Source organism: Squalius cephalus (assembly GCF_949319135.1).
Source record: "Squalius cephalus genome assembly, chromosome: 19".
Taxonomy (NCBI): Eukaryota; Metazoa; Chordata; class Actinopteri; order Cypriniformes; family Leuciscidae; genus Squalius; species Squalius cephalus.
In genome coordinates this window covers 12,263,054-12,277,710 of record NC_137140.1, presented here as the reverse complement: position 1 = coordinate 12,277,710, position 14,657 = coordinate 12,263,054, and the positions used below count along the sequence as shown (strand labels likewise).

At 41.1% G+C, this 14,657-nt stretch overlaps 1 protein-coding gene and 1 long non-coding RNA gene across 3 annotated transcripts in view; one reads left to right on the top strand and one right to left on the bottom strand.

Annotated features, from left to right (window-relative positions):
• The window catches only part of LOC307146792 (transforming growth factor beta-1-induced transcript 1 protein-like), a 141,286-nt gene that overhangs the window by 109,488 nt on the left and 17,141 nt on the right, over positions 1–14,657 (top strand). For both annotated transcript variants that reach the window (XM_079851082.1, XM_079851081.1), the window contains one exon: positions 12,665–12,746. In XM_079851082.1, the coding sequence (XP_079707208.1) occupies positions 12,665–12,746 (82 nt within the window). The remainder of the gene's footprint in view (positions 1–12,664; positions 12,747–14,657) is intronic.
• The window catches only part of LOC307146803, a 31,775-nt gene continuing 18,495 nt past the window's right edge, over positions 1,378–14,657 (bottom strand). Inside the window, exons 2-3 of the long non-coding RNA XR_013819160.1 lie at positions 10,842–11,050; positions 1,378–4,726 (exon numbers count right to left, since the gene is read on the bottom strand). This is a non-coding gene — a long non-coding RNA (uncharacterized lncRNA). The remainder of the gene's footprint in view (positions 4,727–10,841; positions 11,051–14,657) is intronic.

Here is a 14,657-nt window from a genome sequence, read left to right as displayed (position 1 = left end):
TTATTTGCACTATTTTCACTCAGTATATTTTCCTCAATTTGTATAACATTATTTGCACCGTTTGTTCATTTACACTCAGTCTATTTTATTGCACTGTTAGTACAAGACAGTTGCCACTACTTGTTACATTGTTTGCATTTGTTGTTCATGTTCAAATGATAATGTATTTTTTTGAAGAAAAATGTTTGCTTCAGTGTTCTATAATTATATAATAATTCTTTTCAAATGCGACCCAGGCCACTTGGGTATGTGGTCCAAATCCGATACGTATCCGATCTTTTGAAATGCGACTTCAGTCTGAACGGCCAGGTCGCATGTATCCGACCCGCACGTCATTGATACACTACAAACGTCATAATTCTGCGTTGAAGTAGTCGTCGGTTTGAAAACGGACTGCATATTCGTCGAGCTGAGGTAAATCTGCCGAACGGGTCGACCTCGACGAGCCAGTTAATTAAAAAAAAAAAAAAAAAGCCCACGGCCACCATCATGATATATCCAATGTGAATAAGAGTAGACTAACGTTATGTTAACTTATTTGTGCTGATATTAGATAGGTCAGCGGCTGCTGTCTGGCTCTTGTGTAACGGTCGTTGCGCGCGCTCGTGTGTTGTGTGTGTGTGAATCACAGTTAGTTGAAGTTTAGCTACTTCCGCAAACAACAAGTGATGTCGTTGACCGTTGAGTACTCTTCTGCGCATGCGGGTCACTTCTGGGTCATTTCACGTTCACACAGGAGATCACAAAAGGTCGCATTTAATTGGAAATGTGAACGGCCTTGCAAAAAAATCGAATATTTTCAAAAAATCGGAATTGAGCATTAAGCCCTGCAGTGTGAACGCAGCCAAAATCTATATAGAGCAGCTGATTGGTTTCTGTTGCATCAGTGGTCAATGAGTTGCGGCTTAACTTTTAAACAAATACCGGTTGTGTTGCTGTTAGCAGTCTACAGCACGCTTTCAGAAATCATCCACCTTCCCCAGCTCCACCTGTATAGATCTGCTGCAGGGGTTATTTCATGTATGTGACATGTGCAGCAGCAGCATGTCTTACATGCTCACAGCAATGTCTGTGAATGTATTGGTAGTATCAAGTCTCTGTACTTGCTCTGCAGCAGCAGCGGCATAGCAGATCTGTTCCGCCAAGACCAGATGCATTAACATTGCCATATCCATTACCATTACCATGCCAATCTCTCTGAGAGTTGTCATGAGAGAACTGCCATAATTAACTTTTTTCTATCCCTCACTTAAGGACAAAGGTCTGCAACTATAGGGAAGGAAGGTGTTGGGGGATCTCCCAAGACGTATGTCCAGGGGCTGTTGTGGAAATAATTCTATTCGAAAAGTGAGGAGGAAGGAGACAAATGCAAAAACCTTTGAAAAATCAAAGTATCAAGATCTTTTATTTCTTGCAAGAAATTGGCAGTTCACATACAGAGAATGTCTGTCATGAGAAGAGCAAAGCTACTTCCAGTTGGCATCATTATATACCCTTAACACATCCTGGGTCCGTTGCATCCAGTCTTGTTTACCTTAAAAGGAAACATCTTTGTTCAAGACCCCCCTGTCTCACATAAATTTATCTAGACAGCACAATACCCAAGTCTGCAAAGGTTCCTGTTTTTAAGCTACTTGGTTTTCACACATTCTGCTTATCGCTAATTTGATCGACGCTGCTCAAATCAACGCACATACTTTTCACACTTTAAAGTACAATAGGTCACTTTGACCTCTTGTTGTACACAGTCACGTTGTAACTGAGTTTTCTATCACTCAGAACATTTTGTTCCTTCTAGCCTGTCTTAACTTATGCATTTCTAAAGTCTTGGTTACATATCTTTAATAATGATTATATGATTATATTTCTTTAACTGCTTCACGAGTACAAATACATGTTCAATGTTAAATGTTCAATGTTAATACCAGTGATACACATCTAAAGTAAAAGAACACATCTATAAGTGTTAAATGTTAATACAAGTGATACACATGAGTAAAAGGTTCACATCTATAAGTAAAGAACACATCTAAGTAAAATGAACACTTCTAATAGTAAAAACACATCTAAGAGTCAAACACATGTCTAAATGTAAAATTTCCCTTACAATCCACCCCATGTTCATTTTCAAAGAACATACACACAAAATTTGACATTTACTTCTCCATAATCATAGTAATTTACATCAAGTAAATTTTTCCCATGGCTACTTCATTTCTTAGTCAAACGCATGTTCGCTCTCATTCTCATATTCTTCAGTCTCGGGCACTGTGGCATCCGCCTCAGGTTCCCTACGTATCATTGTGACGTACTCTCCTGTAGTTATTCTAACCATCGTGGTAGACACTGTTCTAGCAGTGATTGTAGAGATACAATTCATCAAACATGGGATCATCAAAATCAAAATCAAAATCAAACATGCTATCGGCATAACAGTACTTATCACCCATTTAGTCCACCCCTGGAGGCCAGAAAACCAAACATCCAGAGAAGATGACATTTCTGGTGGAGTGGCCACAGCCAGTTTCATGTGCTCTATTATATCTGTTACATTTTGATAGACGTCAGGCAGATTGAAGCAACAGGAAGTCCCTAACATTTTGCACACGCCCCCTCGCTCTGACGTGAGGATGTCAAGTACGATACGATGTTGTACGACTGCCTGTCTGACGCCTCTAAGTTCATAGTTTAGTTGTCCTAAAGCATCTTCAGTTTCGTTAGCTAAGCGTAACACTTGCCAGGCTAAGCCATTTATTTTTAACAAGCTAGCAGCAGTACCCGCCCCGACAAGGAAAGACCATCCGGTCATCGATATTCTACTTGTCCACGGATTCCAAAGTTTGGTACCTTGAAACATTATCGGTATCTTTTCATCAGCTAAGCCTCTTTTCGATCTCGTAGAAATTTGCTTATCGTCATTTTCTTTATTTATATAAACGTCCGTTCCTACATCTAAAAGTCCTGGATAACAGCACCCCATCCAGTTCTTCGGAAGGGAATGGAAAGCAGTTTGACCGCAGACCCATACTGTTCCAGCCGTAGTTTCTCTTAGATCATCGTCGTTACCTGGACACGCAATAAACACACCATCTGATGTTATACATTTGTTATTATGCATTGTTATCGTAGTTTTGCAATGGGATGTCCCTGTCATTATTGCCCCTCTTTGGAACTCTAATTTGCATAAACAAACGTCGCCTAATTGCGGTTTTACTGCCCATACATTGTCAAAGTCTTTGGTACTGTGTTCTGATGGATTCTGACACGCAACCCCCTTTTGAGACATTGATTCAGTTCCGTCAATGTTTATTCCATTCAGTAATTTCCACATAGCACACGGAATTAATCCTTTTAATTCTCCTAAATTAGTTGATCTTAACGGATGAACCCTCCAGGTCCTATCCATTCTCAGACACCACCAACATGATTGATTAATTTCCAAAGCTTGTCGTTGAAGTAAACTTAACATACACGCTCTATTGCCCCCACATTGTATTCTGCTATGTGCAATAGTCGTGTCTTCATGATGCAAATTAAACTGTCTTTCTAATTCAGCATCTTCTTCTTCAGGTATGCTAGAATGAGTTATCAGTTCAGACAAGCTATGGGTTTCCGTTGGTGGATCTACCATTGTAATGTCTATTGGAACATAAGTGTCAGTACCTGCTGTCCACCATGCACAGAAAAATTTTCCTTCCCACTGAGTTACACCATCGTTTCCTGTTGACAGAGTGACTTTTAATTTAATTTTACGGTTTTCAGTGATTTCTTCGAATTCAATAAGACCTGAAATCATCTTTCTGATTTGACTATTAGGTGATTTATAGTCTGCTTTCGTCATTAAACCATCAAGCATAGCATCTTTATTACCCCCGTATACATCTAGCCATTCACATGGTTCTTTACAAAAATACATGGCTTTGCCCCATTTGCTCAAGCTGGTGGGATTATATCCAGGTCCTGCTGCTGAAATAGGATCACATATTATAATCAGTTTACTTTCTTTCCCCTTTGTCATTTGTACCTGTATACTACCATCCTGTGCTAGACCTATGGTCAAACTAGTTAAGAGGATAAGATTTAGTAGCATATTCCCACAATTTACAACCTTGCCAGGCAAGAAAATGTTGTTGTGTAAAAGATATGAGTCCCTTTTCTCTATCTATTGTTGGTCTCAGGGCAGGTCTGGTGGCTATTAATAGACAAGTCACTCCAATGCCCTCACCATCAAAACTCCACAAAGTTCTTGACGCAGTTCTAACGATTCCTAGAATGGCTGAATCGTCTTCAATTAAAGATTCGTCCTCCCTCCAGAGATGATAGTGTTTGAATTGGAAACTTACAGGATGACAAGCCGCACCCTTTAGTCTGTAACCTGTTAGGTACTCGTTGGCTGTATATGGAATTCTTCTTCCGTTGCAGCTACCGCATGAGCTGATGCCTGGGATTCGTCCTCCGTTGCAGCTACCGCATGAGCTGATACCTGGGATTCTTCTTCCGCTGCAGCTACCGCAGGAGCTGGCACTTTCCGACAGTGCGTCCCGTGAATCCACGGAGCCCTCTCCTCGACTTTCACTGCAGTGTGAGTTGTCAGCAAAACTTGAAATGGTCCCTGCCACCGTTTTGCTCTCCAGTGTTTCCGCCTCAGATCCTTTATCAGCACGAAATCACCTGGTCTGATGCTGTGCAGGGCTGTCTCAGCCGGTTCTGGAGCCGCTGCCTGTACCTGTTTTGAGATATCACAGAACACCTTATCCAGTTCAACACAATATTGCAACATGTCATGTTCACAAAGAGTGGTGTCAGGCAGTGGTCTAGGTTTGTGTGGTTCCCAGCCCATGTGAGGTGGACGAGCAAACAGAATCTCGAATGGTGAGAGTTGTGCTCGCCCCCTCTTTCTCATTCTCATATAAGTCAAAGCAATGGGCAGAGCCTTAGGCCATGAGAGCCCTGTCTCATCGCAAATTTTTACCAACTTGTTTTTCAGAACCTGGTTCTGTCTCTCTACCGCTCCAGCTGATTCTGGATGATAGGAACAAAAGTGTTTCCAGGGTGTACCCAGAAACGCTTCAACTGCTGAAATTGCACTGTTCACAAAATGTGAGCCATTATCACTTGATAATCTTTCAGGAATTCCCCATCGTGGGATTATCTCCTGTAGGAGTAATTTTGCCACCCCTTGTGCATCTGCTTTTGCTGTTGGTAAAACTTCAACCCATCCTGAAAAAAGATCTACAGCAACTATGCAGTATTTCTTTTTATCTGATTGTGTCAACTCAATATAATCAAGCATTACATGTGAGAATGGTCTTGGCGGCCTGGGATGCCCCGCCTGTCTCATTGCCTGACCCCTGGCCACATTGTTCGTTCCGCAAATCAGACATCTGCTGCAAAAATCTGCTGCCACTGTGGAAAAACCTTTGGTAAACCAGTTATTTTTCATAATGGAAAACATTCCTGTCTTGGAAGCGTGGTCCAAACCGTGTGTCAGTTTCGCATATGCCTGAAAGAAATGAGAAGGTAAACATGGTTTTTCATTGGGGCCCCACCACTGATTATTTTTATACACACAGCCTGCATCTCTCCATTTTCTCTTGTCATCAGCAGATGCATGCTGCTGCATAGCTTCTATGTCCCCTAGTTCCTCATCCAGCCGTGCTGCTGTGGTTATCTGAACAGGAAGCAGAGCCGCAGCCTTTGCAGCTAAATCAGCTTGTCTGTTTCCTTTAGAAACATCATCACTGCCTGAAGTATGGGCCAGACATTTGCACACTGCCACTTCTTTTGGTAACATCAAAGCATCCAATAATTGACCCACTAGCTGGTGATTCAATATTGGCTTACCATCCGCTTTCAAAAACTTTCGATGTCTCCACAACGAGCCAAAGTCATGTACAACACCAAAAGCATACCTTGAGTCAGTGTAAATTGTAACACGTTGGCCACTTGCCAATTTGCATGCTGCAGTCAGAGCAACCAATTCAGCAGCTTGTGCAGAAAAATGTGATGGCAGTGGTTGTTGTTCCAGAACCTCAGTTAATGAAACAACTGCATAACCTGCTCTGTTCTTGCCAAAAGCATCTTTGCTGGATGATCCATCCACAAAAAGAATCATGTCACTGTTGGGTAAAGCCTCGTCTGTCAAGTCTGGTCGTGGACTACATATCTGTTCCAAAGCTGAAACACAACAGTGTGGTTCTCCGTCTTCCTCTGTGGGGAGCAGATTTGCGGGATTCAAAACATTACATCGTTTTACAGTAATGTTAGGCATTTCTAGCAGCACAAAATTATATCTCAGCCAGCGAGCTGCAGATAAGTGAGAAGTCTTTTGTTCTAACAAAATCAGAGACACAGCATGTGGTACAAGCAGTGTTAAGTCACTGAAACCCACAAAATCTCTGGAAGCCATCACAGCTCTCTCCGCTGCCGCCACAGCTCTCAGACAAGCAGGAAGTCCCCTTGCAACTGCGTCTAACCTGGTGGAAAAGTACGCTACAGGTCTCTGTCTCCCAGCATGTTCTTGTAACAAGACAGAAGACATATAACCATCTTTTTCAGCTACTGTCTGCGTAAACTTTTTCTCTGGATTCGGAATTCCGAGGGTAGGAGAACTCTGCAAAGCTTGTTTCATTTCGCAAAAAGCCCTTTCTGCCTCTTCGGTCCATTTCAGTTTGTCAGAGGCTGCCATTTCCTGCCCGTATATTAATGCTGACAGAGGCCCTTCCTTTTCACTGTAGCTAGGAATGAATGTTCTGCAATACGAAGTCATTCCCAAAAACGACATCATTTGCTTTTTCGTGATCGGTTTAGGAATGTTTTGAATTGCCGTGACCCTTTTGTCAGATAATGACTTCCCATTTGCTGTCAACACGTGACCTAAAAAGGTAACTTTGGATTGATTTATAGCTACTTTACTTGGGTTGACCTTGTGGCCCCGTTCTGCCAAGTAGGTTAACAATGTGATTGTAGCCTGCTTACAGACCTGTTCGTTTGGACAGCAAAGTAACAAGTCATCAACATACTGCAACAGAGCCACGCCAGGTGGAAGTATCAAATCTTCTAAACTGCGTTTTAAAGCTTCGTTGAATATTGTTGGACTTTCACAAAAACCCTGACACAATCGTGTAAAGGTGTATGCTTTACCATTGAAATTAAAAGCAAACCAAAATTGTGAGTCAGGATGCACTGGAACGCTGAAAAACGCATTTGAAATGTCAACAAGCGTGTAACACTTAGTGTCAGCCGGAATTTGAGCGAGGATCGTATAAGCGTTCGGTACGTTTGGAGCGCGAGCCTCCACGGCGTCATTAACCGCTTTAAGATCCTGGACAAATCTATATTCAACAGCTTGATTTGCGTCCCTAATTTTCTTTACCGGAAAAATGGGAGTGCGGACAGGTGAGTCCGGACACTCAACAATGACCCCTTTTTCCAACAAAGAATTAAACACTGGCGTAATGCCTTCAATCGCTTCCTTTTTCAATGGATACTGCATTTTCTTTGGTCGATAATCAGATTTAGGTTTGATTCGAACAGGCTCACAACCTGCAATCAGACCCACATCATACTTATCTTTAGCCCACAGACAACTCGGAACTCCCTCCAACCCCTCAGGGATGATAGGGAGATGCAATAAAGTTAGACTGTCAAAGTTTACTTCCTCCTCCAACACTGTGACTGATCTCAAACCTCTCAATGTTTTATGACACGGTTGTTTAAACCATCCGGTACTTTCACTTTGGCAGATCATTCTTTGTTGATCTATTATGACCCAGTCGGTCAGTTCATGGCACTTGGCCATGAAGGGACCTGCGTCACGCCATTCAGCCTTCACTGGTTTAGCCAGTGAGATATGAGGCTGTGCATCTTCCACGTCATAAAACATTGCCTGATTGTCAGTCAGTTTCACACCCAAAACACACCAGTGGTTTGTCCAATACAAGTAATCTGTCTTTATATTTTCCACATCAACATTAAACCAACGCTGCTCAAATTCATCATCAGGTTCAATGCTGACATGTGAAGTACAATGCAGATCTGAATCATTCATAAAATCAGATGATGACAACACTCTGTCATGAGCCTTTGTGGTCAGACACGTGTTAGAAACTTGCCATTCATAAACAAACAGATGGGTTTCCTCTGCTTCTAAATGCAGCATTCTCATGTCAGCCTGAAGCCCTTTAGTAGTACAGTGAACAGAAATACCCAGTTTGCACATTAAATCTCTTCCCATCAGATTAACTGGACATGACTGAGAAATCAGGAAACGGTGCTTGAATTTTCTCTCATTAATTGAACACTCGAACGGCGTTGAGAATGGTTCAATAACCACATGACCAGTCGCACTTCTAGAAGAAGTCATTTTCCCAGAATATGAAATAGGTTGTGTTAATTCTGTTTCTTGAATAATAGAATTACTCGCTCCTGTGTCTAATAAAAATAATAATGTTTTGTCCAAAACATTTACTTCTATCAAAGGTAAGGAATCTTTAGCCTTATAGAAAACATTAGCAAGCACTTCTTCATTGCAGAGAGCAGAGTCAGAAACGAAAGGAGAATGATACTTATCTGATGGAGAGTCAGGAAACCCGTTGCTCGCACCCTCCCCCTCTCAGTCTGCCTGCCCCGCGCTGAACGCCGCCCGCGGACAAGTGTCACGCCAATGTCCCTTTTGTCCGCAGATAAAGCAAGTGTCCCGATCCGGACGCTGTTGGTTTTGTGAAAAATGTCTATCTTTCCCACGACCCCGTCCTCTGCCTCTTCCCCCACTACTACTTTGGTTGCGCAGATAGTGGTTTTGCTTGAGATTGTTGTTATGCAGCGCTATCAGAGCTAGAGTAAGATCTTTGTCTTGTTTGGTGATTTTGGCTGTTTTCTGCTTCTTGATGATTGTTTCGTGATGTTTTGCATGTCGTCTGATTTCAGCTGTGGAGGCCAGTTGCCATCCAACACAGCTTCTTTCAATTTCTTTTGAAATTTCTCTGTCCAGTCCATCCATGAACAAAGTTCTCAAATAGTCATCATAAGGATCAGACCCCATAGCTTCTGCATTCTGGCCTGTTGGTGGTGGTCTTTTTTCGATACCACCATGGCGATCAAAGCACTCTTTCAGCCGAAGAAAATATGCTTCAGTGGTTTCATCTTTCCCTTGAATGCATTGACGAACTTGGTTAATGTCCATCGTGCGTGGAAATACTTTCTGTAAAGCGTTGATGATTCCCTCGACTTTATTTTTATAGTCACCGTTTGTCTGATGGTTGTAGTCGACATGTATCATTCGGGCATCTTCTGGCCAGTGCTCAGACATTTTTGCCATCTGCACTGCTCCATATCTCAAAACCAGCAGTCTCCACAGTTCACCGAGAGTCGGTCTGAATTCTCTGCAGAAAAGAGCTAAATCAACACCCAGTCTTGCCCCACCTGCTTCGATGTTTGGCAGGTGTTCAGAAGCTTGCTTCAGTTCCTCTTGGGTCCATGGTCGCATCACCAGAACCGATCCATTTGGTCCCGCCACTTCGAGCATCGGTGCCTGAAAATTCTGGAGACTTTCGTCGTCATCATCGCTTTCACTTTTTATCTCTGTCTCTGAGTCATCAGTCTGATAACGTTGGTTTCGCAGGGTCTGTTGCCGCCCCATTTGCCGTCTTAACGTGGCTCTGGTCGAATCTTGATCAACTTTTCTTTTTTGCTGCCTTCGCGAGTGCAAAGTCAAGTTTCTCATGTTTGTGCTTAGCAGGTCTTCTAAGTCTTTGTTGCATTTCTGTGGCTTGGCTTCTCTGAACAGTGCACCAGAGCGCGTTGTCGATGCGTCACTTCTTCCTTCCTCTGTTGGAGTGTATTCGGGCGGCGGTGCAGTTGGTGTGCTGGCTTGCACCTCTCCCGCAGCTTGAGCAACCTCCCCCGGGGCAGGAAAAAGAGCAGGTGGTGGATGGCGAGCCGGATATCCCTCGTCCTCCACCGTCATTCTCGCGTAGTGACCGAAAAAGGGAGAAGAAGAGTCAGCAATAGCACTACAGTCATTTTTAAGATTCACTAGTGCTTTCTTTGAAGCCTCCTGTCTTTCCTCATCAGAGTATAATGGTGCGATAGCCCGACAGACTTGTTTTTGTTGTCTGCGTGTTGCTTCATCCAACCATTTTACTATGATTTCACCGCATTTATCATATTGCTCTTTGTCCTTCTTTTTTACAATATGAGTCGCCCAATTTATTTTAGTTTGAGTTAAATGTGACACACTTAAACCCCCGTTAAATCCATATTGACTTATCAAAAACGGCACAAAAGCATGATACCAAGTTCCCATTACCTTATCCATAGCTTTATATGAGCCCTTAGAGAAATTAACCTGTTCCTCCACGCTTTTCGAATTTTCATTACCCATTGGGTTTATCTACAGTATTTATATTTGCGTATTTGAATCTTTTCTCTCACGTGGTCACCACGTTACTTTATTTACTGTGTTAATTCTTCCCCCCCGCGTGGCCACCACGCCTGCCTAAATTCGTCAACTTAGGACTTTCAAAATGCCCACATCCGTCGATGTTAGGTCTTTTTCCCAAACAAGTGCTTTCTTAAAATGTCCGAAAATTACTATCAGGCTTATTTCGAACAGCCCCTTGTTTGGACGCTTGAGAAACCCTCTTTCTCAAACTCTGGCCCTTCTGGGAAAACAATTAACACCTGGCATTTGAGACTATTACTTTCAGGCTTATTCTCAAATCCTTTTGGAAGTTACTTTCAGGCTTATTCCAAAACTCCTGACCCTTTTAGGAAAAATATTCAATACGCAAATAATTTCTTATCTCTTATTTACCACGTAAATAATTTTCTCCTCTCACCGTCTTTTGATGACCTCGTGAGTTCAGTTCTGGGAGTACGTTCACCTCCGTTCGTCGTGATGAGTAGAACAATTCTCTCTCCTTAAACTTGAGGATTTTGAGCCGCAGAGCTGGTCTCTCGGGATGATCAATTCAATTGTCCCTCTATCACGGCGATCGGTTGGTTCACGGTTATCCCATCCTCGTCGCCATTTGTTGTGGAAATAATTCTATTCGAAAAGTGAGGAGGAAGGAGACAAATGCAAAAACCTTTGAAAAATCAAAGTATCAAGATCTTTTATTTCTTGCAAGAAATTGGCAGTTCACATACAGAGAATGTCTGTCATGAGAAGAGCAAAGCTACTTCCAGTTGGCATCATTATATACCCTTAACACATCCTGGGTCCGTTGCATCCAGTCTTGTTTACCTTAAAAGGAAACATCTTTGTTCAAGACCCCCCTGTCTCACATAAATTTATCTAGACAGCACAATACCCAAGTCTGCAAAGGTTCCTGTTTTTAAGCTACTTGGTTTTCACACATTCTGCTTATCGCTAATTTGATCGACGCTGCTCAAATCAACGCACATACTTTTCACACTTTAAAGTACAATAGGTCACTTTGACCTCTTGTTGTACACAGTCACGTTGTAACTGAGTTTTCTATCACTCAGAACATTTTGTTCCTTCTAGCCTGTCTTAACTTATGCATTTCTAAAGTCTTGGTTACATATCTTTAATAATGATTATATGATTATATTTCTTTAACTGCTTCACGAGTACAAATACATGTTCAATGTTAAATGTTCAATGTTAATACCAGTGATACACATCTAAAGTAAAAGAACACATCTATAAGTGTTAAATGTTAATACAAGTGATACACATGAGTAAAAGGTTCACATCTATAAGTAAAGAACACATCTAAGTAAAATGAACACTTCTAATAGTAAAAACACATCTAAGAGTCAAACACATGTCTAAATGTAAAATTTCCCTTACAGGGCCTCGCAGGATCCAGCTCTGACAATGTATATCAATATTTTTCATGCGATTATATGAAAATGACAGAGGATCAGCTAATCTTAATGTGACCTTATATTTGTTTTCCCCACTGTTCCCATTACGGCACTGCTATTCAACAATAGCTTCAACAATGTGACACGAAATACAATCCATGAACCTTCTTCTCTGAGGTGAATTTATCCATTGTGCTCGTCGAAATAAGAAGTTATCACGTTCACATCTGTCAACTCATTCTGACTGTCATCAGAGAAAAATAGTTCCGGTCCGGAGATATTTAACTCATTGAAGAAAGTATACTTTTTGGGGGATTTCTAGGCATGTGTGCTTTTCCTGGGTGAGACAGAGTGAACTGTGGCACTTATAGAGTCACACGAACGCACAGGTTGCATAACAGTGCAAAGACCAACGCCAGAATTTTTTATCAATTATACATACAATTTTATATTGTATACCCCAGAACACTTGGAATATACTACACGTGTTGCATGGGATCATTCTGTAATACTTTTGTGTCTTTTTTAAAAAGCTTGATGCTGGTCACTATTCACTGCCGTTATATGGATTAGCGTGAGTAGGACATTTTTTTTTTAATTCTCCTTTTGTGGTCCATAAAAAGAAGGGAATACAGCATTAGAACACAGAGAAAAGATTACAGATTTGTTGAGTGTTTTCTCATACAGTACACTGTTTTTGGCATTACTCCCCCTAAATGTGTAGTATGAAGTTGTTCATCCTTATTTGTAAATCAGTATCAACTCCCATAGCTTAATGTATTATCTGGCTCTATTCTTACCTTGTCCCTATTGTTCTACCTTTCAGAAAATGGTGACTGCGCTGGACAAAAACTGGCATCCAGAATGCTTTAGCTGTGTGAAATGCAGCTGTCCATTTGGAGATGAAGGTAAGGGGTGATGAAGGTAGCTGATTTCAGACCATATTTGAGTTTTAAAAAAAATCAAGAAATTCATTGAGATATTAATAAATCGAATAATTAAACATGCGAATGAATAGATAATAGTATGTGCAGATCAATTAATGGATACACTTTATTTTAAGTTGATGTTGAATTATATTACTTATGACGAACTAATAATTTTAATTACTACAATGTAATTACTACATGTACCTACTATAGAGTTACAGATAGGGTCAGGGTTTGGTTTATGATTAGTTACTTGTAATTATGCACAATCTACTATTACCGGAGTACATGTAGTAACATCTAACTATGTCACTTTAAAATAAAGTGTTACCCAATTAATTAATAGATTTAGAAAAATTATTGTCCAAAAAAACAAAAACAATTATGGTTGATTATCAATCATTTCAGTATTGGGTTTTTTAAATTAGATTATTTCTCTTTTTATCAATGTATCCAGTATGCATTATGATTAAATATGTATGGTCTTGAGATGGTATTTGAATTATCAGTAGAGATACACCGATTTTTTAGGCCGATTCCGATTTCCGATTTTTCATTGAGTTTGACCTGCCGATACCGATTTTAGCCGATTCCGATTTAATTTTTTTCTATCCACTTTACAGCACACACAAATATTTATTTTCTATATATATTTTTTATAAAATACCATATCCTTTTACCCAAACTGAATAATAAAAACACGTTTAAATAGGTACATTTTATATAAATATTTTTGAGTTTTCATTTTCTTTTCTGACATAACCTAATTCAGTTCTTGTTAAAACACACTAGACATGCACATTCTGTGCATTTTGGACACTTTTGTTTGAAATCATATTTATTTTGTCCATCAAAAGTGTGCTTTCACTTTAATTGAGCTTGAGCAGCGCAGACAAAATAGACTCGGCGGCGAAACCTGCGCTTCACTGCTGCTCACGCGACGCTCCTGCTCCCGGTGTGAATGCACTCATTGATTAATATGCACGCGCTGCTCCTGCTCCCGGTGTGAATGCACTCATTGATTAACATGCACGCCGAAAAAAATATGCTTGAAACGGCCGTAATTCACGAGGTTTCCTACATGTGCGTTCCGTGTGCATGTGTGATGCTGATGTTGCGCGATGTTAATCATGAGGAGCCCGAGTGCATTTGACCGGCATAAAATCGGCATATGTCACGGCCGGTCGCCGTTCAGTCTGATCACGTGAAAATCGGCCAATTCCGGTCACCAGCGGATCAATCGGTGCATCTCTAATTATTAGGCTACAAGATATTCATAATATGAAGCAGTTAAATTTCAGTCCAGCAACCATAAAATAATTTTTTTTTTAAAAAAGTAGTTAGCTGCACTACAAGCTACCAACAAAAAGTAGCCAACATTGGCCCTTTCCCAAATGCCAACCTCATGTGAACTTGTGGTCTTGTGGACTTACAATAGCCATCATATGTGCATATTCATTACGTCCATGAGACAGTACAGTGTTCCATTAATCATTTTAAGTTTGAGGCTACTATGGGTCCTTGATGCACACTTCTGCCAAGTCCGCAGCAGCACACTGCTACCAGTCACGGAGCTGTGGACTGCGAAAGCTTAGGGTGCCAATTTGGAGAGGGCCATTGAAGCTTTTTAAGTGGGTTATAAATATCAGAGATTATAAAGAGGAGAATATCAGATATAGCTACTGTCATGTTGGGAGTGAACAGGCAGAGGCGATGATCTAAGTGTGAGGGGTGTTTAATAAACAAAAAGAAGCAAAAGAAAAGGAGAAACACGGGTAACAAAGCACACGGGTAACTAAACACAAGGGCTATATATACACATGGGGAAACAAGCTTAACAAGATAACGAGGTAATGAGACACACCTGGGTAGACGAATCAAGGGAGAAAA